The following is a 27,118-nucleotide window of genomic DNA, read 5'->3' as shown; positions in this document are numbered from 1 at the left end:
TTAGGAACGTTCTATAGTTGGCACTATAATTCAGTTCTGGCGAGTTGAAGGATCTGATAAGGGTCTTCCAGATCATGGGCAAGATTAGTCCTTGGTTCCTGTTAAGGTTTTGTGCACAGCGGGCAACTATTGTGGCCTCCTTAAAAATTCGGAAGCAGAAGTCCTCCTCCATGTAAGGAATTGTGCTTCTATCCCACTCTATGGTATGGTTAGTTCTTGAGAAATGAAACGCTAACCCCGATTTTTCTTCTCTGTTATTATTGACGTCACCTATATGTTCTTTTTTGCCTAATTTCAAGGCTCCTTGAAGTTTGGCCGATGTAATTCAAGCCGCACGAGCATGGTATGTTATAAACTCCAGCATGTTTGGAGAAAGGGTGGCTATCTTTTGGAGATCTTAAGAATTGTCTAATCGTTTCTGTGGGTTTAAAGGCCACTCTTATTTTATGTGGTCTAAGGAGTCTAGCAATCTTATTAGAAACTGTCCCTAAGTATGGAATGACGATGATAGAAATATAACGTACATCATCTTGTTGTCTTTGTCGGGGTTCAGAGAAAAGTATCTTGTGGACGAGTCTTCGAGGAAATCCATTCATGGTAAGGTTGGTGGATATCAGGGATAGTTCGTCCTGGAGGTCTTGTTGATCTGTTTTAAGGAGAGAGGCACGGTTCTTCAGCATGTGTACAATACTAAGTTTCTGAGAAATGTGGTGGCAGGAAGTGAAATGTAAATAACGTCCTGTATTGGTAGGCTTGCGGTAAACTGAGAGGTTGATACCACCATTCGGAAGCTTCTTAATTAAAGTGTCCAGAAATGATAATTGGTTATCTTCAAGTTCTAGAGTGAATTTGATTGTGTGGTGTAGAGAGTTGATTTTCTTAAGAAAGTCGAACAGGTCCTTTTTTGTGTGGTTCCAAACGATAAAGATATCATCCACATATCTCCACCATACCGTCGGTTTAGGGTCTGTTTGAGTTAAGATTTTACTTTCAAAATCCTCCATAAAGAGACCAGCACAAGATGGAGAGAGGGGGGGGGGGGGCTACCCATTGCAAGGCCAGTCAATTGCTGACATATGGTTTTATTCCATAAGAAAAAGTTTGATGTTAAACAATGATGGAACAGAGAAGTAATGTCTTGTGGGAGCAAACTTCCTAAAATGTTGATCACTTCCTCCACAGGGATGTTAGTGAATAGAGATGTAACATTCAAGCTGGTGAGTAAATCCGTATTGGATACAGAGATGTTGTTCAGTTTCTCAACGAAATGTTGCGAATTTCGTATATAAGTGTCCGAATTATGGATGTGAGGTTTGAGGAGGCTTGCCAGGTGTTTAGATAAATAACAGATAAGTTGGCGAATTGATTCCATCCACAATCGGGGGGTAGTAGTATTCCATTTTCGTGTACCTTAGGAGCGCCATATAGTCTTGGTGTTAGTGGCTGCATGGATTTCAATCTTCGTTTTAAGTCTATAGACCAGTTCTCCATATGACATATTAAATCATTGGTATCATTGTGGTTCTTTAGTGTTGGGTCTGTGACTAAGACACGGTAGGTTGATGTATCCGACAATAAGCTATTAATCTTATCTTCGTAATCACTGGTGTTTAAAATCACTGTTGAATTCTCCTTATCTGCCTTCAATATGATAATGTCTTTCTTTTTTTCTTCTTAATTGTTCTTTTATTTTTAAAAGAACAATTCCATTCAAGATGAGCGAAACATATTTATTTTAAAACATCTTTGGCACTTCTACATGAAAGGATACAGCATACCAGATTTCTTTTAAGCCAAATAGATTTAGACTGTTATCAGATTTATGACGACATTTCTAGTACTTTAGATCATGATATACAGGGTTTTCGGGATAAATTTGACAGTTTCGTAAGGAAAAAGAAAATCTTCTTTGTATCTATTAAATTTAATGAATTGACAAAAAAACATTACAGGCAGAGTTAATTACAATACTATCAACAAGATTTACTCAAAATAACCACCATTAGCATCGATCACAGCTTCAATTCTGCTTCGGAACCTCGAACAAGCTGATGCTACAGTCTCCCTGGGAAAGGCCGCAAAAACTGTTTTAATTTTATCCATTAACTGGGCTTTTGTATTACTGGAAGTGCGATTGGTGTCTTTTTCAACTGCGCCCCATACAAAATAATCCATGGGGTTAAGGTCTGGGGAGTTTGGAGGCCAAACATTTGGACTGGTGAAGTCGTAGAAATTTTCAGACAACCATTTTTGACTTTTCCCAGAGGTGTGGCAAGGGGCCGAATCCTGCTGCCATACATACGGCCTACCATTGGCTACCCTTGTTATCCAGGGCTTGACTACAGTTAGCAACTCCACGAACAAAGCCCGAATTCCAATGCCAGGGTTCTTCAACACCTGTTCCTGCAGATTTGCGAGGAATTCTGCTGTACGAACGCAATCAGATCGTCTGCTAGGGATCTTTCTTCTTGCTACATCCTCGTAGTCACCATTGCAAGTCTCTAGTTCATGCCTGATTGTTTTTACTGTATTCAGGGAGCATTGGGCAGCAGTCGTAATATCCTTATTTTGATGGCGGGCACGAATCATCATGATACAAGTTATTCTCTTCCATGATTCAGATGGGTTCCAGCTATCCATCCTTTCTGACATCTTGTATATGAATGAAGAAGGGTCCAAACTTTTAAATGAAGAGAAGTGTGTGTTAATACATGTAACTTACGAAAAAATATAATTAATTATAATATGTCAAATTTATCCCGAACACCCTGTATGGTCGCATTTGGATAGAATGGTCACTACTAGCTATGATAAAGCCTTTACAACAAGCAATCGAAACCAAATCAAAAAATTTAACGATCTTTATACAAAACGTTTTAAGTCAAAACCTTCTCTACCAGACAACAAAGTTATTTTTAATTTATCAGATCATGTATTAACAAAACCAGAGATCAATATACTTAAAAAAGGGTTCAATTTTGCGATAACACCTCATAATGTCCCTAAAGTGGATATCATTTGTAATCTAGAAAAGGCAGTCTCGTCGTTACCGGAACCCATAGCTAATGATATTAGATTAAAAAGCAGTATCATCCTCTCATCTTCCAAAACTCCTAACAAAAACATCACTACTCTGGAAAAAAGAACATTGTACAGTTTGAAGAAAAAGAAAGACATTATCATATTGAAGGCAGATAAGGAAAATTCAACAGTGATTTTAAACACCAGTGATTACGAAGATAAGATTAATAGCTTATTGTCGGATACATCAACCTATCATGTCCTAGTCACAGACCCAACACTAAAGAACCACAATGATACCAATGATTTAATACGTCATATGGAGAACTGGTCTATAGACTTAAAACGAAGATTGAAATCCATGCAGCCACTAACACCAAGACTATATGGCGCTTCTAAGGTACACAAAAATGGAATACCACTACGCCCGATTGTGGATGGAATCAATTCGCCAACTTATCTGTTATTTATCTAAACACCTGGCAGGCCTCCTCATACCTCACATCCATAATTCAGACACTTATATACGAAATTCGCAACATTTCGTTGAGAAACTGAACAACATCTCTGTATCCAATACGGATTTACTCACCAGCTTGAATGTTACATCTCTATTCACTAACATCCCTGTGGAGGAAGTGATCAACATTTTAGGAAGTTTGCTCCCACAAGACATTACTTCTCTGTTCCATCATTGTTTAACATCAAACTTTTTCTTATGGAATAAAACCATATGTCAGCAATTGACTGGCCTTGCAATGGGTAGCCCCCCCCTCTCTCTCTCCATCTTGTGCTGGTCTCTTTATGGAGGATTTTGAAAGTAAAATCTTAACTCAAACAGACCCTAAACCGACGGTATGGTGGAGATATGTGGATGATATCTTTATCGTTTGGAACCACACAAAAAAGGACCTGTTCGACTTTCTTAAGAAAATCAACTCTCTACACCACACAATCAAATTCACGCTAGAACTTGAAGAAGATAACCAATTATCATTTCTAGACACTTTAATTAAGAAGCTTCCGAATGGTGGTATCAACCTCTCAGTTTACCGCAAGCCTACCAATACAGGACGTTATTTACATTTCACTTCCTGCCACCACATTTCTCAGAAACTTAGTATTGTACACATGCTGAAGAACCGTGCCTCTCTCCTTAAAACAGATCAACAAGACCTCCAGGAAGAACTATCCCTGATATCCACCAACCTTATCATGAATGGATTTCCTCGAAGACTCGTCCACAAGATACTTTTCTCTGAACCCCGACAAAGACAACAAGATGATGTACGTTATATTTCTACCATCGTCATTCCATACTTAGAGACAGTTTCTAATAAGATTGCTAGACTCCTTAGACCACATAAAATAAGAGTGGCCTTTAAACCCACAGAAACGATTAGACACTTCTTAAGATCTCCAAAAGATAGCCACCCTTTCTCCAAATATGCTGGAGTTTATAACATACCATGCTCGTGCGGCTTGAATTACATTGGCCAAACTTCAAGGAGCCTTGAAATTAGGCAAAAAGAATATATAGGTGACGTCAATAATAACAGAGAAGAAAAATCGGGGTTAGCGTTTCATTTCTCAAGAACTAACCATACAATAGAGTGGGATAGAAGCACAATTCCTTACATGGAGGAGGACTTCCGCTCCCGAATTTTTAAGGAGGCCACAACAGTTGCCTGCTGTGCACAAAACCTTAACAGGAACCTAGGACTAATCTTGCCCATGATCTGGAAGACCCTTATCAGATTCTTCAACTTGCCAGAACTGAATTATAGTGCCAACTATAGAACGTTCCTAAATAACAACAAGTGAGATCATCCACGCTCTATGAATGTATTGTACGCACTCTGTTCTTTGTTTAATATAATTGGAATCGGTTGATTTTAGTTTGTAACAGTTTTTTACTTTTTAGTGCCTTACATCAGTTATGTACCCTGAAGATGCCAACAGACTTAGTTGTTGAAACTAGTTTATTATATACACTTGATCAATATAATCCCAATAAAAGTTTTTCCATACTAGCTCTAGTTTTATGAGAAGATCCTAGGGAATCAGTAGTGCATTTTACTACATTGCTTAATTTAAGTCTTAGTTCTGGGTTGCTCCCAATGGATAAGTCCGTTGCATAAAGGAGACTCCAAGACCAAGGTAGTAAATTATCAACTGATCAGCATCTCAGGAGTCGTGGTCAAGGTATTGGAGAAGATGGTTAAGTGCAAAATACATAAATGGTAGTTAGGAACAGGAACTATATGGGAGAGTGATATCATTCTGCGAAGGATAGGTCATGCCTCATTAACTTGCTCACCTTTTATAATATAGTGACAGCTGTGTTGGATAAAGATAATGTGTTTATAGTGATATTGCTGAGCTTTTGCAAAGGCTGTAGATAGGATGCCACATAAAATTCTAATCAGTAAATTACAGTGCATGAGGATCTGTATAAAGTTGAAGTGGGTGGTTGATGGAGAGATATCAGAGAATAGCCCTCCATCAACCACCCACTTCAACTATACAAATATTGTGTATATCACTCCTAATTAGTATTCAACTGATGTGCATCGTAGTCTTTCTCTAAATGTGTAAAGTAGTTGTCTCTGTAACGTATTCTTAAAACTACTTTTAAAAGTATGTATGTAATGTTTGTACTAATATATGTTATCAAGCATCATTATCAGAAAATTTGCAGGAATTAAAAAAAAAAGCTCCCACTGAAATTTTAAAATCTCTCCCTCTCTCTTTTTTTTATAATGTTTTTTTTGTACATTTTAAGACAGCATATTTTTATCCCTACAGTTGGGTATTTTGCGAAGCTAACATAATTATTGCACCTTTTGTTAACCTTCTTGACTATGGCTGTTGCACTGAAGAAGAATGAATAGGAATATTTTCGTGATTGTCATTTCTTCATTACTTTCTGTCCATATCACTGAAATTACTTTCATAATAATAGTAAATTTAGTTTAATCCTTTATCCAAGTGTAAGCAAACAAAGTTTGCGTCTGAAGTATCTTCAGGACTGAGGCAACTCGTGATAAAGGTGGACCAAGCTCTCATCACTCCTTGTCTTAGTATCTCCCATAATGCAAAGCACATCTCCTTGCAGACATGTATAATGCTATGCATTAAAGTAAGGGCCACTACCCAGACCAGTTTTGATATTTATTGAAGTCTTGTCAGTGGTAGCCAGACCCAGAGGTGGTGATACCAATGCAGAAGCAATGGAGAAGTTATATTTACCTATACGAGTTGCCAAAAGGTGTCTCACCATATTATTAAATTACTCTGGATTTAGAGAAAGATGTTGGAAGTTTTTTTCCCACTTGGTTAGACTATAATAAATTTAGTTTAATCCTTTATCCTTTTATCCTTTATTTTTTGAAATTACTTTCCACAATCCATTTGTGATAAACTTGTATTTCAGAGTGTTAACATTACCAAACAAAATATTCCACTTTTCTTTTATAAGGGCCAAAGTTAGAATCAGATTCTGTCTCTCTAGAAATGGGAATTCTCACTTGAACAGTGCATCCCTCTGCATGTCTGTAGGGAAAGTGACATACTCTTTAAGTGTTTAGATTGAATTGTTCACAGGATTTTCAGAGGAGAGTAAATTCTTCCTGTAAAGTATGTATTTTCTTAACAGCCCCCACCATTTATGTCCAGTTGGGCTGAAATTTTTAGGAAAACTAAGAAACTGCTATTTCATATTGGGTCTAAATTAATTGGATGAAAGAGGTGTCATTGAGGGAAGCATTCCTTTCATTTTAGTTTGATTAGGCTGAATAGATTAGGGAACCTTGAGCATTGCAACACACTTCTATATTCCATATTTGGAATATAATACAGATACCTGCAGAGGATTGGTTTTTTGGGGTTTTGTACCACTTTGAAGGTACCTGTCAAAACGAAGTAGTGGATAAATAACCCACTGAAGTTATAAAAGTTCAGATTTTGGCTACAAAATTTCAAGTAATAAGTGTAAGTCGATGATTTGCTACAGTATGTTGCTAGTCACTTAAGCATGTTTTGTGACTCTTGGTATATAGATTACAAATAACTCCTTATTTTGATCACTGTTAAATAGATATGTAATTAACTTATTTATTATTTAGGGAGTGGAGCAGTGTTAGGGTAAAGCTACAGCAACATCCTGATTTTAGCCAGTATTTCCTAGAGAGTCCAGATGAACAGCCATGGCAGGAGAGTGATCTTGTAGATAGTTCGGAAACTCGCATTCCACTAGATATTTTAGATACACCCGAAGCTGAAACTTGTTTTGAAGAACATAAGGCCACTCTGAAAGCTGAAGAAAAGAGGAAAGAGTATGTATCTGTGGTTAAAAATATTATTTATGAGTACTGTGAATGTTACATACTGATTTTTAGAAGTTTGAGTAATTTCTATATTAACAAAGTATATACTATTTAACATAAAGGCTTAAGGGATTTTAATAATTCTTTAAGAATGATGACATTGAAAATAAGAATTATTGTCGTCACAAGAATAATTAAGTAACCATTCAATAAACATAGCTCTTCTACTAGTTTCCATTCAATCACATGAAACTGTATGATAAAGAGAAATTCAGATGTAGTCACATGAGCACAAAGCAAACAAAAAGTGTGAAGTTTTCACATGATGTCCTATCCATGCTTTGTAGATGTAGTCAAGAGTAGCTGGTTTTGTTTGCATTTCTTGAAACCTACATTCTGCCAAACTTGTGAAAATTTTCTGAGCTTAAACAAAAACTGGAGACTGTTATTCTGAATTGCATAAGTGGTGGTCTAGAATAATCTTGGATTTTCAAATTAGTTCTTTTTAGGTAATTTATTTCATGTTACTGAGCAAAGTACAGGTAACCCTTGTATAATGTGGTACTTATACAACACGGTTTCAATATAACTCGGTCTACAATTTCTAGTAACCCTTTATTTATTTATTTATTTTTTCATATTTTTCACCGCGGGACTTAAAAATCAAATTTTATCTTTGTTAAATTTGTGTCTGCCCGTATCGTGCAGTATCAGATTTAGTTTTATTGTATCGCTGAATAAGTTACTGTGCAGAGGCTTTTGCAGTCTGTGTCATTCTCTACAAATAGTGCAATTAGAGACAAATGGAATAAAAACGGCGCTAACTAATAAATCACATGTCCCTTCTCACAGAAACTATGCTGTATAGACTTAAGCAAAACCATATGTTGCACCGAAACACAGTATCTAACTAAAAACTATTGTCTAATTTTTCAATTATGAAACAAGTATTTGTTTTATTGCATTTGAGATTCTCAATGTCATTATGACATCACAAAGGCTAACTTAAAATAAAAGACTACCAAGAATTGAAACATGCCATATAATGAATGTGTGAGTTCGCCTGCCAAGAAGCCATAAAATTCAACCAAGGGTTGAAACATTTGTGTGAGTTGAGCCAGTAAGTAATGAGAAGTTCCATCGGAATGATAAATGACACCCTGTTGTGAACGTGTTAAAATAATAGTGAATGTTGTTATGACAGTTTCAGATGTTATGGAATTTGATTGAAGAGAATTAGCATTTCAACTCAACGGTTGCTTTTGTCTTTGGGTCGCGCAATCTTTTGTTAATACCGCACCAATCATATGCACGTCTTTATAGCTGCTGCCTTGTGTAAAACAAAAATTCAGCTTGTACGTATTGTAACAATTAAAAAAAAAAAAAACTTGAATAATTTATAAGCGTATAAAAGGATATCACCTGTAAATCATTGACATGCCAGCAAAATTCTCAGATGTGCCACCTCTGGCACGGGTGCCGTAGGTTTACCATTTAGGGTTTACTGTATAAAGTGTTTATTGTTGAAAATTGTCTTAGTTTTCTTCCAGGAAAGCGCATTTAAAATCATGCGCATGTGTTATTCTCAAGCTGAGCAGTTTATTTTCTGGTTAGTTACATACATACGTAATGCTTTTTTTTTATGTAAAAGTTTATTTTTATTGTAATGGCCACTAAAATTGCAACTAAAGGGAAACATTGAAGAGGAAATTCATTTCTCTCGAAGAAAAAATTAAAATCTTGGATCGGTTGAAAATTGGAGAAAAACCAGGAGTTGTTGAAAGAACTCTGAATTTAAATGAATCAACAATTCGAAAAATCAAACAAAATGTACATAAAATCTGAGAAAGTGTTATTGCTGGGTCAACGGTAAGTGCGAAACGCGTTGCTCATGTTTGTGATATTCTAATAGAAAAAAATGGAGAAATCTCTAATGATTTGGATAGAAGATTGCACTCAAAAGAAAATTCCTTTGGATCGACACCTTATTAAGCAAAAAGTTCTCACAGTTCATAAACATTTAAAAGAACTCGATCAAGATTCTTCAGAAGAAATCTCTCAGCATGGATTTTGTACCAGTAAGGGTTGGTTCGAAAAGTTTAAAAAGCAGTTTTCTTTGTATAATCTTAAAATCCAGGGAGAATCAGCATCAGCAGACGTTGAAGGTGCCCGGAAATACCCAGCAGAACTTTTAAAAATCATTAAAGAAGGTGGTTACAGTGCAGACCAGGTGTTCAATTCCAATGAATCTGGATTATATTGGAAAAAAATGCCAAAATACACCTATATATTTTGAAAATGAAAGATCAGCTCCTGGATTCAAAGTTTCCAAAGACAGAATTACTCTACTGTTTTGTAGTAATGCATCAGGTGATTACATGACAAAACCAATGTTTATTAACCGATCTGCAAATACTCATGCGATGAAAGAGCCCGACAAGTCCACCCTACCTGTTTATTGGCGGGCCAACAAAATGGCATAGGTTACAGCTAGCATGTTTGAAAATTGGTTTTTCAAGTGTTTTGTACCCGATGTAGAAAGTTACACAAAGAAAAAGAATATGGACTCTAAAATTCTACTAATTTTAGATAACGTACCAGGCCACCCAACAAATTTAAGCCATCCAAATATTAAAATAACTTTTTTGTTTTGTCTCAATTACACATTGAGACAAAGACTCAATGTGTAATTGAGAAAATTGAGATGAGTAGTTTTGTTCAGAAGCTGAAATTTGAGCTTCTATGTGGAAAAGTAGATGTTTTTGCAGGTTAGAGATTGAAACAAACATTGTACCTATTGTAACTAAGACAACATAGTTGGCACTTTTTTTGTTTAAAAAAAAAAGTGCCCCACTCATTCTTTGCTAGCATCAATAATTAAAAATTAAAAGGATATGAAAAGAAAACTAAAAAATTATTGCATGGATTACTGATTCTGAATCTTCGGTTTCAAAAAAATCAATTTGTTTACTAAAAAAAAATTACTGATATTGGCATTTCATAGTGTAATAACTTTTCTAGAATAAGAACAACAGATTAAATAAATATAACACACAGCTTATTAAACATAAATTTATTGTGCACATATATACAAATTAAGTAAAATGTATAGGATAATTTTTATAACAAATTCCAAATTTTTATTAAGTTGGTTTCTCTACATATCTTAAACAGTCATGAATCATTATATTTTGTTGGAATGAAATGTTTCAACAGAGGACCTATAATTTTAACAAATAGTGACAAATAAATTGTTTTTGTCATCAATGAAGCTGTGGTTGGACTGATGATCAGATTTATTGCATTGCTTTTTGAAAATGATGAATAAAACTTCCTACTTAAGCACATCATTTATTTAAAATTCTTTTGAATTTTCATTATCATCAATGTAGTACTATGACAGTACTACATAATTAGGTTTACATTATTAATCTCCTATCAAAAATTTTCCTCAAAATTAGTCTGCTCTTGTCAACACTCCCTAACATTCGATATTCTAAGAGACACTTCTAACTGAATGCATCCACCTCAATCTTGGTTTTCCTCTAGGTTTTTTCCCTGCCATCTTAGCATGAAACATGTGCACCCCCTTATCTAATATTTTGCTAACCTTTCCTCTCCCATTCTATTTAAGTGACCATACCATTTTAGATTAGTCCTGCTCACACATTCTTGAATGCTAATAATGTAAAATTCCCTCCTAATATCTTCATCTTAAAGTGGGCAGAAGAAAAACTGATTCCAAACCTTCCTAAAAATGCTGTTGTTATAATTGATAACACTTCATATCACTCTATTCGATTAAACAAAGTTCCAAATTGGTCTAATAAGAATCAAGTTCTTATGGATTGGCTCTCTGCAAATAACATTTCTCATTCCCCAGATATGCGAAAAATTGAATTGCTTAATTTGGTCAAAAGAAACTCGCCCACAACTAAACTATTTAAATTCGACATGATGCTCAAAGAGCATGAATTTCTAGCTTTGAGGTTACCACCATATCATTGCGATAATAATGCTATTGAGTATGTTTGGGCAGAAGTGAAAAGTTTCATTCGCCATCGCAACGTAACTGGAGATATTGAAGTGTCAAAACTTTTTAAGCTTTCAGAACAGGTGATTAAAAGTATTACAGTTCAAAACTGGGGAAAATATTGCTTTCATGTCACCTCATTGGAAAATATGTATTGGGACAGAGACGGAATTATCGAAGAATTATGTGAACCTTTTGTGATCAGTTTAAGTGAAAGTGATGGCGATTCGGACACTGATTCAGATGACTGAAGATTAAAAGGATTTGATAATGGTATTTTTTTCCAACATTTTTTTTTTGCATGGGTTTGTTAAAAGAGTCACAAGTCATAAATAATTATTCGATTTAGGACATCAAAGTGTCTCAGTTCTCTCAACTGTATAAGCTCATTTGAAAAAATTTCTGTTTTTCTGTATAATTATTTTTATTTTATAGAAAACTTTCTTAAAAATAAACTTAGTTAAATTTTTGTTTTATGCTATAGCTTTTTTAATTTTGTTAATACTCTACGTACATTTTTCCAACTGTTATACAAGCAAAATAGTTACACTTTAAAAACTACAATGTACGTAAAAGAAAAGCTAAATTTTCCGACCTGTAATAATAAACAAACTCATCCCAGAAGACAGATTGATTATCCTATTATCCTCTATTGATTACCCTCTCACCCCCCCCTTGCCAATTTCTATATGGAAGATTTCGAAAAACGAGCCATAGACTCACTCAGCCCCACTCAAACCTTCTATCTGGCTAAGATATGTAGATGATGTGTTCTCTATTTGGCCTCATGGCCCAGACACGTTAGACTCCTTCCTCAGTCATCTCAATAGTCTACATCCAAGAATCCAGTTCACTATGGAAAAGGAAAAGAACAATTGTTTACCCTTCCTAGACACCTTAGTCACACGCCTGCCTAATGATACACTTACCTTCACCGTATACAGAAAACCCACACACACAGGCAGATACATTCACAAACTCTCCCACCACCACCCCTCTCAACAATATGGCATTATTAAAACTCTTACCAAGAGAGCCCACAATCTTTGTTCCAGTGGAACCGCCCTCACTAATGAGCTTAACCACATACACAGCACTTTCCTCTCTAATGGCTACAGTGATCACAGTATCAAAAAAATAATCAACTCCTCCCCCATTCCCCTTCCTTCTCGTCAACAAGATTTTAAAAATGCCATCACCATACCTTACATCCGTGGCACTTCTGAAAAAATAGCCAAGATACTAAAACAGTACAATCTACACACAGCATATAAGCCCCACCGCAAACTGGCTACCATTATCCGTTCTATGAAAGATCAGCTCCCTCCTCTCTCTCTCTGCCTGGAGTTTACAAAGTACCCTGTTCCTGTAAGCTGGTGTACTTTGGACAGACAGGCAGATCAGCATCCATCCGTCTAGAGGAACACAAGTCTTACATCTTCAAACACAACTATGGCCATTCAGGCTTGGCTGACCATGCTTTGGACACCACCCACAGAGTATCATGGAAGAAAACCACCATGCTCCACCACAGCAAATTCAAGAAAGAGAGACTTTTCTTAGAAGCAGCAGCAGCTCTCAAAAACCAACCAAATCTCAATAAATATGGTTGCATTAAGCTTCCAAAGATTTGGGAAACACTCATCACCAGAGTTCCCACCTTACATTCCAGGCCACCTACTACTGCCCTTAGAGGGCGCTCTACCTAGATAGGACTTTAGTGTCACCCACGTGGTTGAGCTTAGTATTGTTTGTTATTTGTGCATATGTTACATTAATTGATTTTGTAATCCCCGTAGATGTCCTAGTGACTAGGACGAAATATAGGAGTATTAAATTCTATTTTAATTCTTTGTGAGTGTTGTAAAAAATCCATTAAGCCTCCAACATGATATCCTATTATCGGAATGGATTCTCCTTTTTCTGACATGTGCCGAAGTGTCGAGAGACCTCTAATCGGTGGGCGAACTATATCCCTGATGGCTCTGTGAGAGATGAAATAAACTTCAGTATGAGTTTTAAACCAGGGTTTAGGTGGTGGTCTGGGATGTTGAGTGGAATTGAGTTACTGAGTTGAGAGCAGATGTTTGGATCATAAATGCAAAAGCAGTGGCAGCAAGTAGAAATCATGTATGTCATCCAGTTTTGTATTGTGGCACAAAATGTCTGAGTTGTCAGGAGGATAGCTCACGATATATTTGAAAGGAGAGCTAAGTTAAGAAGTGATCAAGCATGTTAAGAGATTGGAGAGAATCATCTGGTTTTTCTTGTGTTAAATGGACTGGGAAATATCTTGTCACCTCTTGCAGCTTGATGAAGTTCTGACCGCAATTGAAAAAGGAAGCAAGTTCGTTTCAAATGTTAATGCCCTCAAGGAAGATGACCTGTCTGTTTGGGTATTTGGACTCTGAAACTCAAACTTCAAAGACCAATAATGAAAAAAAATCAGAATGTATGAATTTGGAGAGTGATAGTGACAGCAAATGAATGCAACAAAATTGAGCATGGAAATTTGAGCCAGAGCAGATTAAAAAAGTGATTCCATTTTTATTTTTTATTTTTTTACATGGGATGTCAGATCTCCATAGTGCAATTGGAAGTTGAGGCTGCAACTTGAGATTAGAGGTAACATATCATGTTTTAGATATCTTAATGGTGATTTAGTTTATGTCAGAGTACATGAATATTGCATTCATGTATGGTGTAGTTGGAAAGTTGAGGCTTTAGCTTGATGTTAGAAATGACATGTTAGGTTTGTTTCTGTGTTTCACTTTCATTATTAATTTAATGGCACAAAGTAATGTGAACAAATTGCTATTTAGTGAATCATAGCTGTTAAGTAATTGCCAATATCATTTAACATAATGAAATCAGTGGTTATGCTATATAACTTCTTGTGGATATTTTGGGATACTCTATTCCCACTTCAGTAAAAAGTGGTGGCAAGTTTTATAAAATATGAAAAATATTAGACAAATGTCTTAATGGTGGTGTAAAAGACTTTTCATTTAGCAAAAGAAGAAACATTTAGAAATAACCAGGACAAAATAAGAAAGAAAGAAAATTAAATCTTGTTGGAAGTTTTTTCACTTGGTTATACTATAAATTAAAGATACCAAGAAATTATATACTTGGTTTTATCCTTTATCCAAGTGTAAGTAAAGAAGCATTTTCAGGACTGAGGCAACTCGTATAAGGTAGGTAAGACTTCACATCACTTGCCTTAAGCATCCCATAATGCAAAGCACATCTCCTTGCAGACATGTATAATGCTATGCATTATGGGAAGGATCACTACCCAGACTGGTTTCGACCTTGATTGAGGTCTCTTCAGTGGGAGCCAGACCCAGAGGTGGTACTGAGGTTGAAGTAATGCAGAAGTCATATTTTCATATACGAGTTGCCAAAAGGTGCTGCACTTTATTATTAAATTACTCTGGATTAGAGAAAGTTGTTCTCTAATCCAAAGTAATTTGAGAAAGTTGTTCTCTAATCTAGAGTAATTTAATAATAAGGTGTGACACTTTTGGCAACTCGTATATGAAAATGACTTCTGCATTACTTCAATCTTAGTATCACCTCTGGGTTTGGCTCCCACTTGAGAGATCTCGATCAAGGTCGAAACCAGTCCGTAGTAGTGACCCTTCCCATAATGCATAGCATTATACATGCCTACAAGGAGATGTGTTTTGCGTTATGGGATACTAAGGCAAGTGATGTGAAGTCTTAGCTTCCTTATATGAGTTGCCCCAGTCCTGAAAATACTTCAGGCGCAAACTTTGTTTGCTTACACTTGGATAAAGGATTAAACCAAATATATAATTTCTTGGTATCTTTAATTTATAAAATTAAATCTTCCTGGGACATTCTTTGTTGGCTATTTTACCATTAGTTCCTTTAACCCTGCTTAATGCGTTAAGTGGTCTGATACTTTCTCATATAAAAACAATTCTAAAATGAATGAGTTTCCTGTCTTTTTCTTTTCTTTCTTTCTTTTCTTTTTTTTTTTTTTTGCATGAGAGAGAGAGAGAGATAGGAAAATGTTACTTTAAAGGCAAACCTCACTAATAGATTATTTTTGTGAATAATTTTTGATTTTGAAAAAGGTAATTTTCAGGATATTATATTAGATTACTTTCCTAGTACTGCATTCTTTAAAGTGCTTTATGCTTTTTATCTCCAACATAATCCAGAATTGTGTATCTAATATCGATCATGAGCTGTACTTTCAATAAAAAAAAGAAAGGGGAATTTCACTGTATTTTATATTAATTTTTAATATGCTTAAAGTAAAATGTTTCAAGCATTGTGTAAAGATGTATTTTTTATTACTCTGTCTTATCTTATTTACAGAATGAGGAAGCAGTTTAAGCAGCTTCTAGAAGAAACTGGATATATAACACCAGGCAAACCGCTGTCAGAAGTTAAAGTTCTTTTAATGGGTAGGGACTGCTATGAAGCTCTCCAAGAACAGGACTTACAAGATATTTATGATGGTCATCAAAAAGAAATTACTGAACGAGCAAAACAGAACTTTCAGGAATTATTACTAGAACATGCAGAACTTTTTTATCACTTTGCTAGTATAGGTCCAGGAAGTGTGATAACTCAAGAAGATATCAATAAAATAACTGAAACTTTGCAAGAAGATTCTAGGTAAATTTTTATCAAAATAATGATCAATTCCTAAATAACAAGGAACTTTTGTAATAACTCTTTGTGAAAATGATATTATCAAAAATATTTTTGACTTGTTATATTAGGAAATAATAGACTTCCAGGTTTTTAGATGTTATTTTAGAAATCTTTATTAAGAATGCTGTGCTTTGATAGCTGAAGAATATATGAACCCTGTCATGAATATAATTTAAAAGTGGCATTAAAGAAGGGTTTATTACTTAGTTTAAAATCAGAAGGATGCTATGTTGATCAGATATATTAAGCCTGCTTTGGTAGGTAAAAAGCCATGGCTTGTTTACTGCAGAGGCTGTGGATTTGAATCTTGCGGGTATAAGTGTGTGTAAAAAAACTGTTTTGGACTAGTTTGTATAGCTCTTCGAGTTTGTAAGGTTTATTTCTTTTTTAAATAAAAAATATATAATTTTTAATGATTTTTTATTTATTTATCAACTTTTTAAATATATTTTGAATTTTGAACAGCATCTCTTCCAGAAGCTTGTAGTATAGTATAGTTCTATGAATGATGTTTTTGCCATGTTCATCACAGTGCTTTGTAAACAAAATGTCATTCATCTTAAGGATGTAGTTTATACACCAAACTGAAAATACCAGGTGTATCTTTTTTAGCCTATCATTTAGAGGCCTTCAAATTCCTACTTGTTCAGAAGCATGCTATGTATGCATGCAGAGGACATAAGGTATAGATATTCTCTATCTTGCCAACATGTGTATCAAAAATCTGTTATCATAAAACATAGAATGTGCAATCTGTGTATCAATGGACTTTTCGAACATTGATACTTCATTTGGTTACTTGAATGCTTCAGGGATGGATTTAGCGATACAAAGAGTACATATCAAACTATCTTATCTTCAACTGTTATGTTCAAGAAACTGCTGAACATAGTTGATTTGCCTAAAAATTGTTGGTATAAGTGATACATGGTTGAATAAGGATGGCATTTTGACAGGAATAGAGATGAAGGTATATGTAGTCTTTTGTAAAGACAGACAAAGCAACAAGAGAGGAGGAGTGTTATTGATAATATCAGAGGAGTTGTACCCATCTAGGGTGGAGATGCTAGGAGCAAATACTGACAATAGTTTTGAAGCGGTATGGCATGAAGTGCAGGTGGACAGGATGAAATGTTTAGTAGAATGTTGCTATAGACATGGTAATGTGCAAGGCAGTGAAAAGGAAATGTTTAGACAAATTGGTCTGGCTAATAAGGAAAGGGTGATCATTATGGGTGATTTCAATTATGGTAATCTTCTTCTTCTACGCGTTATTCCCGCTTCCTATGCAGGGTGCGTGTTACTTTTAGATGCGACTTCTTGTTAGTACTACTCCCAACCGACCCGTCGCCTGGTCTGCCGCTGGGGGGAGGATATATTTTTGACTGTAGAGGCGTATGTTCACGGGGCCGATTTGCCTGTTTGCGGGATGAAAAACGCCAGATAAACTGGCAGAAAAAACCCTACTGACCGCGCCCAAGACCGGCTAACTTGGCTATGCCTGAGGAAGATCCTCAAATTCCTCACGTCTACAACGGGAATCGAACCTGGGACACTCCTTCCCCAGGCATATGGTCGCGAAGCGCAAAGCCACTAGGCTAACCGCGCGGTTTATTTCAATTATGGTAATATAAACTGGAATTCAGAGACAGCATGGAACCAAAGAGAATGAATTTCTTGAGTTTTTAAGGGATAACTACCTTTTACAGTATGTAATAGAGGCCACATGTGGATCAAGGGTCTTGGATTTGATTATCACATTAGAAGATATTGTTGTAAATGAAGTGATCTCTTGGGTGGTGGCCATCCATATCAGGAGTTTTGTGAGAAAGAGTTATATCTGGAATTATAAGGTAAGTAATTATGGCAAACTCAGGAGGCAGCTTGCAGCGATATCATGGAATGAGGATTGCATAGGAAGGAAATCATTGCTGCTTGGTCACTATTCAGGAATTATCTGGCTGAAGCAATGACTGAGTGTATTCCAAAGGTCAGGAGATTAAATAAGGCAGGAGTAAAATGGATGACTGAAGTGGTGAAGCATGCAATCTGTTAGAAAAAGGCATTGTGGAGGCAGCACAAAATGTGTGGAGATAATCAGTTACATGAAGAGTACAAAGAGCAAGCAAGGAAGTTGACTCACTTAGTAAGGGTAGCAACAGTATGGTATGAGCAGCAGTTAGCAAATGATGCTAAAAGAAATCCTAGGCAAGGCAGTTTTTATGTGGCCAGTAGAAAGAAGAATGATTATGGGAGAATGATGTTGTCAGTGGTAATCGGAGAATGATAACAACTGAGGAGGATATAGTAGAGGTATTGAATGAGCAGTTCATTAAACTGCTCATTCAATGTGTAAGGCCCATTGAAAAGCGTAAGTATGGCCTTGCATGTCAGTTATCTGAACTATTCATTTACCTCAAAAATGTTTTGAAATTAAAATAGTGCAGATTGGTTTGCATGTTATAATTCTGATGCATCAATATTTTATATTTCTGTAAATAAGTTAATGCTAATTAAAAGTAATATGTTTAGAATAAAAATGTTTTTAGGTAATTCACTATCGATAGATTTACATGTTTTATCTAGTAGATATTTTTTATTAATATGTTTCTATGGCATGTTTTGCTGGCAGATTGTAATCTAATTTTGCCATAGATAATTGATTCCAGACCAAGTACAAGGCACTGCTGATTTCTTTCCCCTTCAACTCACCAAGCCACTGCACATCACCAATCTGTTTACTTAATTTTTCATATTCCACTGATCTGTTATTCCACACATCTCTTGTTCCCTGAAGCTTACACCTGCCAGCTACTCCTTGCATCAAACCACATGAACACTCTCCCCAACTGGTGGCATCATGGTTATATCTTCTATTTTTGGGTAATTTACTATGAGCAGATCTACATTAACTTAATAAATAATTAGTTTTAAATGTTAGGTGTCGTTTATTACCACAAGATGTTTTGTTGTCTATATGGCTGACAGCATGTAATAAATTTAGTTTAATCCTTTATCCAAGTGTGTGCAAACAAAGTTTGCACCTGAAAGTATCTTCAGGAGTGGGGTAAAGCGGTACAACACTGGGCGACTCCTTGCAAAGGTGGAGCAAGCTACCAACACTCCTATCTCAGTATCTCCATAATGCAAGGAGTCCTTCGGTGTTGTACCCAGTCCTGAAGATACTTTCAGACGCAAACTTTGTTTGCACACACTTGGATAAAGGATTAAACTAAATTTATTATAGTCTGACCAAGTGAAAAATAAACTTTCAATGGCTGACAGCATGCATCTTCAAGAAGTTATTTTACACAAGCAAAAAAAAAAAAAAAAAATCAAATGTTTTCCAACACTCATTTTTTTTATAAATTAAAAATTGGAATTATAGGTTACTTACATGTATCATTTGACATATTATGCACAGTCTCTACATTGTTGTGTAAATTCTGCATATGTGATTGCTGGCATAGGAGATATCTTTAATGTTATAAATTAATTAATGACTTCCAAATGCCATGAAGAATCATTCCTTGGTTTCTATTTAGTGTGCCTTTTGAGTGAATGACCTTAGGAACCTCCTTGAATAATGTGTTAAGGATATCTAGGAATGGTAATTTTTTATTTATGTGAATTCGATTTTAATATGATTATTATTCAGGAACTATACAAAATCTTCAAAGTCTTTCTGGATATGTTTCCAAATAAAGATGTCATCAACATACCTCCATTAGACATGTTGTTTTTAAGGTCACCTGTGCTATAGCTCTTCCTCAAATTTTTCCATGTATAATTGGCAGTGGGAGGCAATAGAGGTGAATTCATTGTCAGATCATGTTTTTGGTAGTAAACTTTTTCTTTTCAAGTAAAGAATGAGGATTTGAGGTAATGAGATGGAAGAGATGTGTGATGTCTGGAGGAAATAGGTCTGTATTGACTCTTTGACAGAGGCATTTGTAAACACCAAAATTATGTCTAAACTAGCTAATAGATCTGATGGTGCAATCTACATGTTTGTATTATATATGTTATGTATGGTTAGATATGTTTCTCTACAAACTGCATTGAAATTTTCAAATAGGAGTTGGAATGTTCAATATAAGGTGTGAGGTGCTTTGGTAGTTGTTGGGAAAGAAAACATAGCCGAGCTTGTGTCATCCACTAACAGATGGAGAGATATGTCTAGTTTATGCACTTTAGGCACTCCATACAATCTGGTAGTGATTGGGTATCTTCATTTTAGCTGTTTTTTAAGATCTTTTGTAAATTCAAATGTATTAAAGATCATATGTAATTATCAAGTTGGATCATGATCCATTCTGAATATGTGGTCTGATAACATGGAGGTGATCTTGTTGTCATAATCTTTATTACATTATATAAAATAACTGTTTAATTCCCTTTATCTGTCATCACATGATGCTTCATGTGATGACAGAAATTTGGTAGCTTTATTGAATACTGGCCATGTCAGCTTTTGGAATGTGTCTAGAACTGAAGTTTCCTTATTATCAACATTATAGTTAGAAGAAATCAATACAAATTTATTAGAATTCAGAGAGGTTGTTTTTTTTGTAAACTGTTATTTAACAGCTTGAATTTTTTCTGCAGTCAGTATATACAATCTTTATCTACACTTGAGACTTTCAAATGCATACTATCTATGGCATTACATATATTTGGGGATATTGAATGAGCCAGAGTGTTATGCATGTAATATACTTCTTTGTTCAGTAGAGAGCAAGTCAGATCTGGTTTTTTGTATTTCAGCTTATAAAAGAGCAAAATTTGCATTTTTTTAATATCCTCAGTACTTTTGTGCAAAAAGTACATTTTCTTTGATTTTTAGAAATCAGGGATTATAGAATTATCTCTTCAGTTTTTTCAACGAATTAAGTCTGTTGGAAGGCAATGCTTTTTTTTTCCTTTTTTTTTTTTTGGCATTTAAGCTTTTCCAAGGAACATAACTGTTTCCTTTTCTCTTTGTCAAGATGATACACTTTTAGGTAATTCACTACATGTAGATTTGCATTAACTTAATAATTAATCAGGTTTTAACTTTTAGACATTTTTTGTTATCAGTAGATGTCTCTCCAGCATCTTCAGGTAGTTATTTTATATAAGCAAAAAATGACAAAAAAAATCAAATGATTCCCAACATTTGATTTTTATTCAGGATTCCTTTTTATAAACATCCATACAAGATTCCATATTCTTGCGGAAAGGCTTAAGGTGTCAAAATGAGAGAAGTTTTGAAATCCATAGCGCAAAAAAAAGGGATTAAAGATACTAAGAAATTATATACTTGGTTTAATCCTTTATCCAAGTATAAGCAAACAATTTTTGCATCTGAAGTATTCTCAGGACTGGGGCAACTCGTAGTAAAGGTGGTATGAGTTCACATCACTTGCTTTAGTATCCTATAATGCAAAGCACATCTTATGGACATGTATACTGCTATGCATTATGGGAAGGGTCACTACCCAGACTGGTTTTGACCTTTTTTGAGGTCTCATCAGTGAGAGGTAATACCATGGTTGAAGTAATGCAGAAGTCATATTTTTCTATACGAGTTGCCAAAAGGTGTCACACATTGTTATAATACTCTGGATTAGACAGTCCTGAAAATACTTCAGGCGCAAACTTTGTTTGCTTACACTTGGATAAAGGATCAAACCAAGTATATAATTTCTTGGTATCTTTAATTTATATAACCAAGTGAAAAAAACTTTCAACAACTATTTCTAATCCAGAGTATTATAATAATGTGTTACACCTTTTGGCAACTCGTATAGAAAAATATGACTTCTGCATTAATTCAATGCAGAAGTAAAAATGATCTTGGGAGTTTTGGTTTTGTTCAGTACAGACGTGTTTCTCAGTGCTCTAGTTATTACAGCAGTGATTAAAGTTTTTGAGATTTAATACTGATGATTAGTTCACAGTTCCTTTCAACATTAAAATAGTGATTGTTTGAAGTTTCTCCTGTAGCGTCAACAGCGTGCTCGATCAACAGAGCAGGTAAGACTTTTATTTTCATCTTCAAAAAAAAAAAAAATTTTTTTTTTTTCAGGCCCTCTCCTGTTCCCTGCCCTGTGCAGCACTTGGTGGTTGAAGGGACAAGGCAGGTCCTGTCCACACTTCAAGTCTAGATTTAATTATGGATTCACCATATAAGGATCTCCCTTTCAAGGAACTTGTAGCTATTTTTCGGTACATCGGTAACATTTGACACACGAAATGGCCAGGAAAGGTTGAAGTCCATCAGATTATGGAGGTCGAGACAGAAGACCCTCAAACCTCCGAACTTCTCCTAACCTTACACATGACAGTGTAATTTCCTCCGCTACAACAACTGACTTAGATTCTAATGATTACCAGGAGGTCAGCAGAAAGAAGAGAAAGAAAGATTCTCTTGCTGCAGAACCTGAATTTGCACCTCAAATGGACACATCAGCACTATCTGGTGCAAGAACAGAGACAGATATACTGACACAGCCCAAAGAGAGGATTCCACCAGTAATCTTGAGATCTAAAGAAAAATGGTCGTTGCTTGCAGAGACGATGAAGAACAATAACATCAAGTTCTCATCAGCCAAAAACACAGATGATGGAGTCCGCATACAGCCCGAAGGAACAATGGACTACCGCCAGCTCACCAGACTTATGGATGATCAGAAATTCCGGTTTTCATACATGCCAACTGAAAAGTGAAAAAAACCTTAAGGTAGTCATCAGAGGGTTGGTAGAAAACATAACATCAGAAGAGATAGCTACTAGCCTCAGATCACAAGGCTTGGAACCGATCAAGATTTCTCGCATGTATCGAGCAGACAAGTGTCCCATGCCTCTGGTCTTAGTGGAGATCAGTAAAGATCAGAGAGAAATTTACGATCTTAGAAAAGTCTGCAACGTGGTCATCAAGACCGAGCCACTGAGAAGAAGGGCATTAGCTGGTCAATGCCACTGCTGCCAAAAATTTGGGCATGCACAAATGTTATGCAGAGCAGATTACAAGTGTGTTAAGTGCAGTGGCAACCATCCCTCGCACACTTGCGTCAAGCCAAAGACCACACCTGCTAAATGTGCGAACTGCAGTGGTCCACATCCTGCTAATTACAAGGATTGTTTATGACTTATTTTTCATGGTATTAACAACACCACAAACACTTTTAACAACAAAGATGTTTTATTAACGCTAATATTTCGCTGATTTTCAACTCAGCATCATCAGAGCACAACACACATGTAAATGCGACAGTGAGTGAGTGAAACAATATAATTGCAAAAGACAAAAAATCTAAAGTCCTATTTTTTGGTGTCCTCTAACGAAGGGAAAAAAAAAAAGGCAGCAGTTATCCAGGAGTTTTTCTTAGGATAACCGTCTCCCAAATTTTTGGCAAATTAATGCAACCATATTTGTTAAGGTTAAGGTTCTTCAAAGCCATTGCTGACTCAAAAAATAATCTTTCAGATCTATAACGACTCCTAAATAGCACATTCGTTTTCCTCCATCTAATCCTGTGTGAAGGAGTGTCCAAAGCGTGGTCTGCCAGTCCCGACTTGCCATAGTAATAGTAGCGAATGTATCTTTCATGTTCTTCCAGGCGGATGTTCACTGATCTTCCTGTTTGCCCATAATAGGCCAAATCACAGTCACACAGAACTTCATACACTCCTGGTTGTGCTAAAGGGTGAAGTTTATCCTTAGGCAAGCGGATCAGAGTTGCCAGCTTGACATGAGGTTTGAAAGTGGTGCGGAGGCCATGTTTCAACAATACTTTGGCTATCTTTTCCGATGTATCTCTGATACAGGGAATAGAAATGGTCATGTTGTATTCTTGTGTATTAGGGGAGGGCAGAGTAATGGGCCTATGTAGTATTTTATCTATTTTGTAGGGATTGTAGCCGTTGGCTAAGAACGTATGGTGCAGGCATTTTAAAAACACTTACACACAGAGCCAGAGCCATTTGTTCTAAAGATACAGCTCTGACCACTGAACTCCAATACCTGCGTCATACGTTCTTAGCCAACGGCAAGAGTTTTAACAACAATGGAATGATGCTCTACAATTTTGCCTTGAAGAGAAATATTGTTATTGCAGGCCCGATCGAGCCAACACATTACGGAGCGATCGGCAGACCTGATGTTTTGGATATTGCTATATTTAACAACATTTCTCATCAATTCCAACTTCAAGTGGTTGACGAGCTCAGCTCAGATCACAATCCAGTACTTTTAAGTTTAGGAGGGGAGCCTGAGCTCATTCCCAGCCAATCCCACACTAACTTTGCAAAATTCAAAGCTAAAATGAACGCTATCATAGACTCAGTACCTACTATCTCCTCCCATGAAGAAATTGACGTGGCAGTCAGCAATCTTGAATGTAAAATACACTCTGGCTTATCCACAGCATGTTCTATTTCCACCCCATCTCAAGTAAACTTACTTCCTGAAGAAATCCTTGCTCTGATCAGGAACAAAAATAGACTCGGACGCCGCTATCACAACACGCTATCTCCGCAAGACCGTCGTGAACTAAATAGAGCGTCCAACCTAGTCCATTATGCATTAAAAGATCACAGGAATCAGCAATGGGAAAGAAAACTCTGTTCTCTCAAAATTGAAGATAATTCTCTGTGGAAATTGACTAAAGTTCTCCGTACGGATTGTTCTAACATCCAGCCCATTCACGGAGAAAGAGGTCTTGTTTACAGAGATAATGAAAAAGCAGAAGCTTTCGCTGACACTCTCCAACTTCAGTGCCGTCCTAATTATGCGCATGCGGATCTGGTCTTCATAGAGAAAATACACCGTCGAGTACGCTCCGCTCTTCGACAACCTTGTAGCCGTGAAAATATCTGTCCCATCTCACCTAAAGAGGTCTATTCAATCATTAGGAAGCTTAAAAACAAAAAGCCCCTAGTCCAGATGAAATTACCAACAAAACAATTAAAGCCCTCCCACACAAAGCTGTCATGCATTTAGTAGCCATTATTAATGCAATGCTGAGATTAAATTATTTCCCCTCAAGATGGAAACAAGCTGATATATTCCTTATTCTCAAGCCTGGTAAGGCACCTCAAATGCCACAAAGCTATAGACCTATCAGTCTTTTATCATGCCTGGGAAAAATCACAAAAAGAGTCATTCTCAACCGACTTAATGAGGAGGTGAATAAAAACAACATAATTCCGAAAGAACAATTTGGTTTCCGTACCGGACATAGCACTACACAGCAAATTCACAGACTGACTGAATTCATCACTACAGGCTTTAACTGGAAACAACACACAGGAGCTATCTTTTTAGATGTTGCAAAAGCTTTCGATAAGGTGTGGCGCAAAGGTCTCATCTATAAATTAATTTCAGCCAACATCCCTCTTTACCTTACTAAAATTATTGACTCCTTTCTAAAGGACTGTAAAATCCAGGTCAAGTTGCATGGAATTCAATCCTCACTGAAAAAAATCACTGCTGGTGTCCCTCAAGGCTTGCTGCTCTCACTGCTGCTTTTTAACATCTTTGTTTCTGATGTTCCTAGCACATCACTAACCACTATAGCTAGTTATGCAGATGATATGGCAATTCTTAGCAGATCTCTCAGGCTGAATATAGCTATGCAGTGCTTATGAACTGCAGCAACAAATTTGGAGGACTGGTTTAAAAAATGGAGAATATCTGTAAATGCTGATAAAAGTACTGCCATTCTCTTTGCAAGAAAACAAGCATCTCACTTTGGAGAAGTTAAACTTTTTAACACAGCCATCCCATGGAGATCTAGCACAAAATATCTAGGCATTCAACTTGATAACCATTTAAACTTCAACTCCCATATAGTTTATGCATGCAAAAAAGCAAACTGCAATTGTGCAATTCTATTCTCTCCTCAATCGAAGAAGTCAAGTCAGCACTGAAAACAAACTACAGATCTACAAAACAATTATCAGACCATCGTTAACTTACGGATCGCCGGCCTGGGGGCACACTTGCCCCACCAACATCAAAAAGCTACAAGTTATTCAAAACAAGTGCCTTCGTATGATTTTCAACGCTCCATGGTTTGTCAGAAATGCTCTCTTACATCGTGATGCCGATATTCCAAATATTCCCACGTTTCTCCATAATAGTGCCACTGCTTATTTTGCAAAAGCAGCTGTTCATCCCAATCAACTCATTCAAGAGTCATCTAACTATGACGAACACAATAGGTGGAAACATAAGTGCTCGAAAGCAGCTCTGCTTATCGGTTCAGGTGCCTCTGTACAGCCCTAAATAAGGTGAGCCAGGTGCTCGCTAACCTTTAATATAAGACTATTTCATAGCGATGAAGGGATCGGAGTCCATGGGACTGATATCCATCAAGCCACATCAGTTATCAATTATCAGCAGAAGTAAAATAACAACTGAATAGGTACACAATGAAATGCAAAAATATTCAACTGCTCTATAAGGAGATACTAGAGAAGAAACAGAAAAGCAAGTAAGACAACTGAAAGAATTATAACTAAGATAAAAAGCCAAACGTCTTTTTATCTTAGTTATAAACTAAAACTACAACTGAAAGAACTTAATATTCAGACAAGATCATTAAAAAGGAAAGATGAATTAATAAAAAAAAATTGAAGATAAACAAAAACAAATTAAAAAAAAAAAAGAAGTAATAAAAAATGTAAAGATGAAGAAGGTTGTAGATCATCAAATGAAACTCTTCAGGCTCAGAAAAGTTTATGGATTATGAAGAGCCAACTCTTGCTAATAAAGAGAAAGCAAGAGATACAATTAAAGAAAATATAAAGTTTACTGATTCAAAGTTTTCTCAGTGCAGTTATCATTTACTTAGAAAATAACTGGCTTCCAAATCAAAAATGATAGCTATAAAATTGAAGTAATGGAAAGCAACTATAAAAAAACTGGAAAACAGTGTACAAGAAGCAGGCTACACAATTGCTTCTTCACAGATTGAAGACCTCATCGGGTTCATCCAAAATTTAGAAGTTAAAGACTTACCAGTGACACTTCAATAATCATAGCATCTCCTTT

General features: G+C 36.0%; 1 protein-coding gene across 11 annotated transcripts in view; it reads left to right on the top strand.

Moving 5' to 3' along the window:
* RhoGAPp190 (Rho GTPase-activating protein 190) overlaps positions 1 to 27,118 on the top strand; it is a 723,033-nt gene that overhangs the window by 176,529 nt on the left and 519,386 nt on the right. For all 11 annotated transcript variants that reach the window (XM_090410500.1, XM_090410505.1, XM_090410503.1 and 8 more), the window contains exons 4-5: positions 7,149 to 7,358; positions 15,736 to 16,038. In XM_090410500.1, coding sequence (XP_090266626.1) covers positions 7,149 to 7,358; positions 15,736 to 16,038 — 513 coding nt within the window. The remainder of the gene's footprint in view (positions 1 to 7,148; positions 7,359 to 15,735; positions 16,039 to 27,118) is intronic.

The sequence above is a fragment of the Typopeltis vanoorti genome, chromosome 20 (assembly GCF_054136105.1).
Source record: "Typopeltis vanoorti isolate ZY-2024b chromosome 20, IOZ_Tvanoo_1.0, whole genome shotgun sequence".
Lineage (NCBI taxonomy): Eukaryota > Metazoa > Arthropoda > Arachnida > Uropygi > Thelyphonidae > Typopeltis > Typopeltis vanoorti.
Note: the sequence above shows the minus strand (reverse complement) of the source record. Positions and strands in the feature narration are given on the sequence as shown.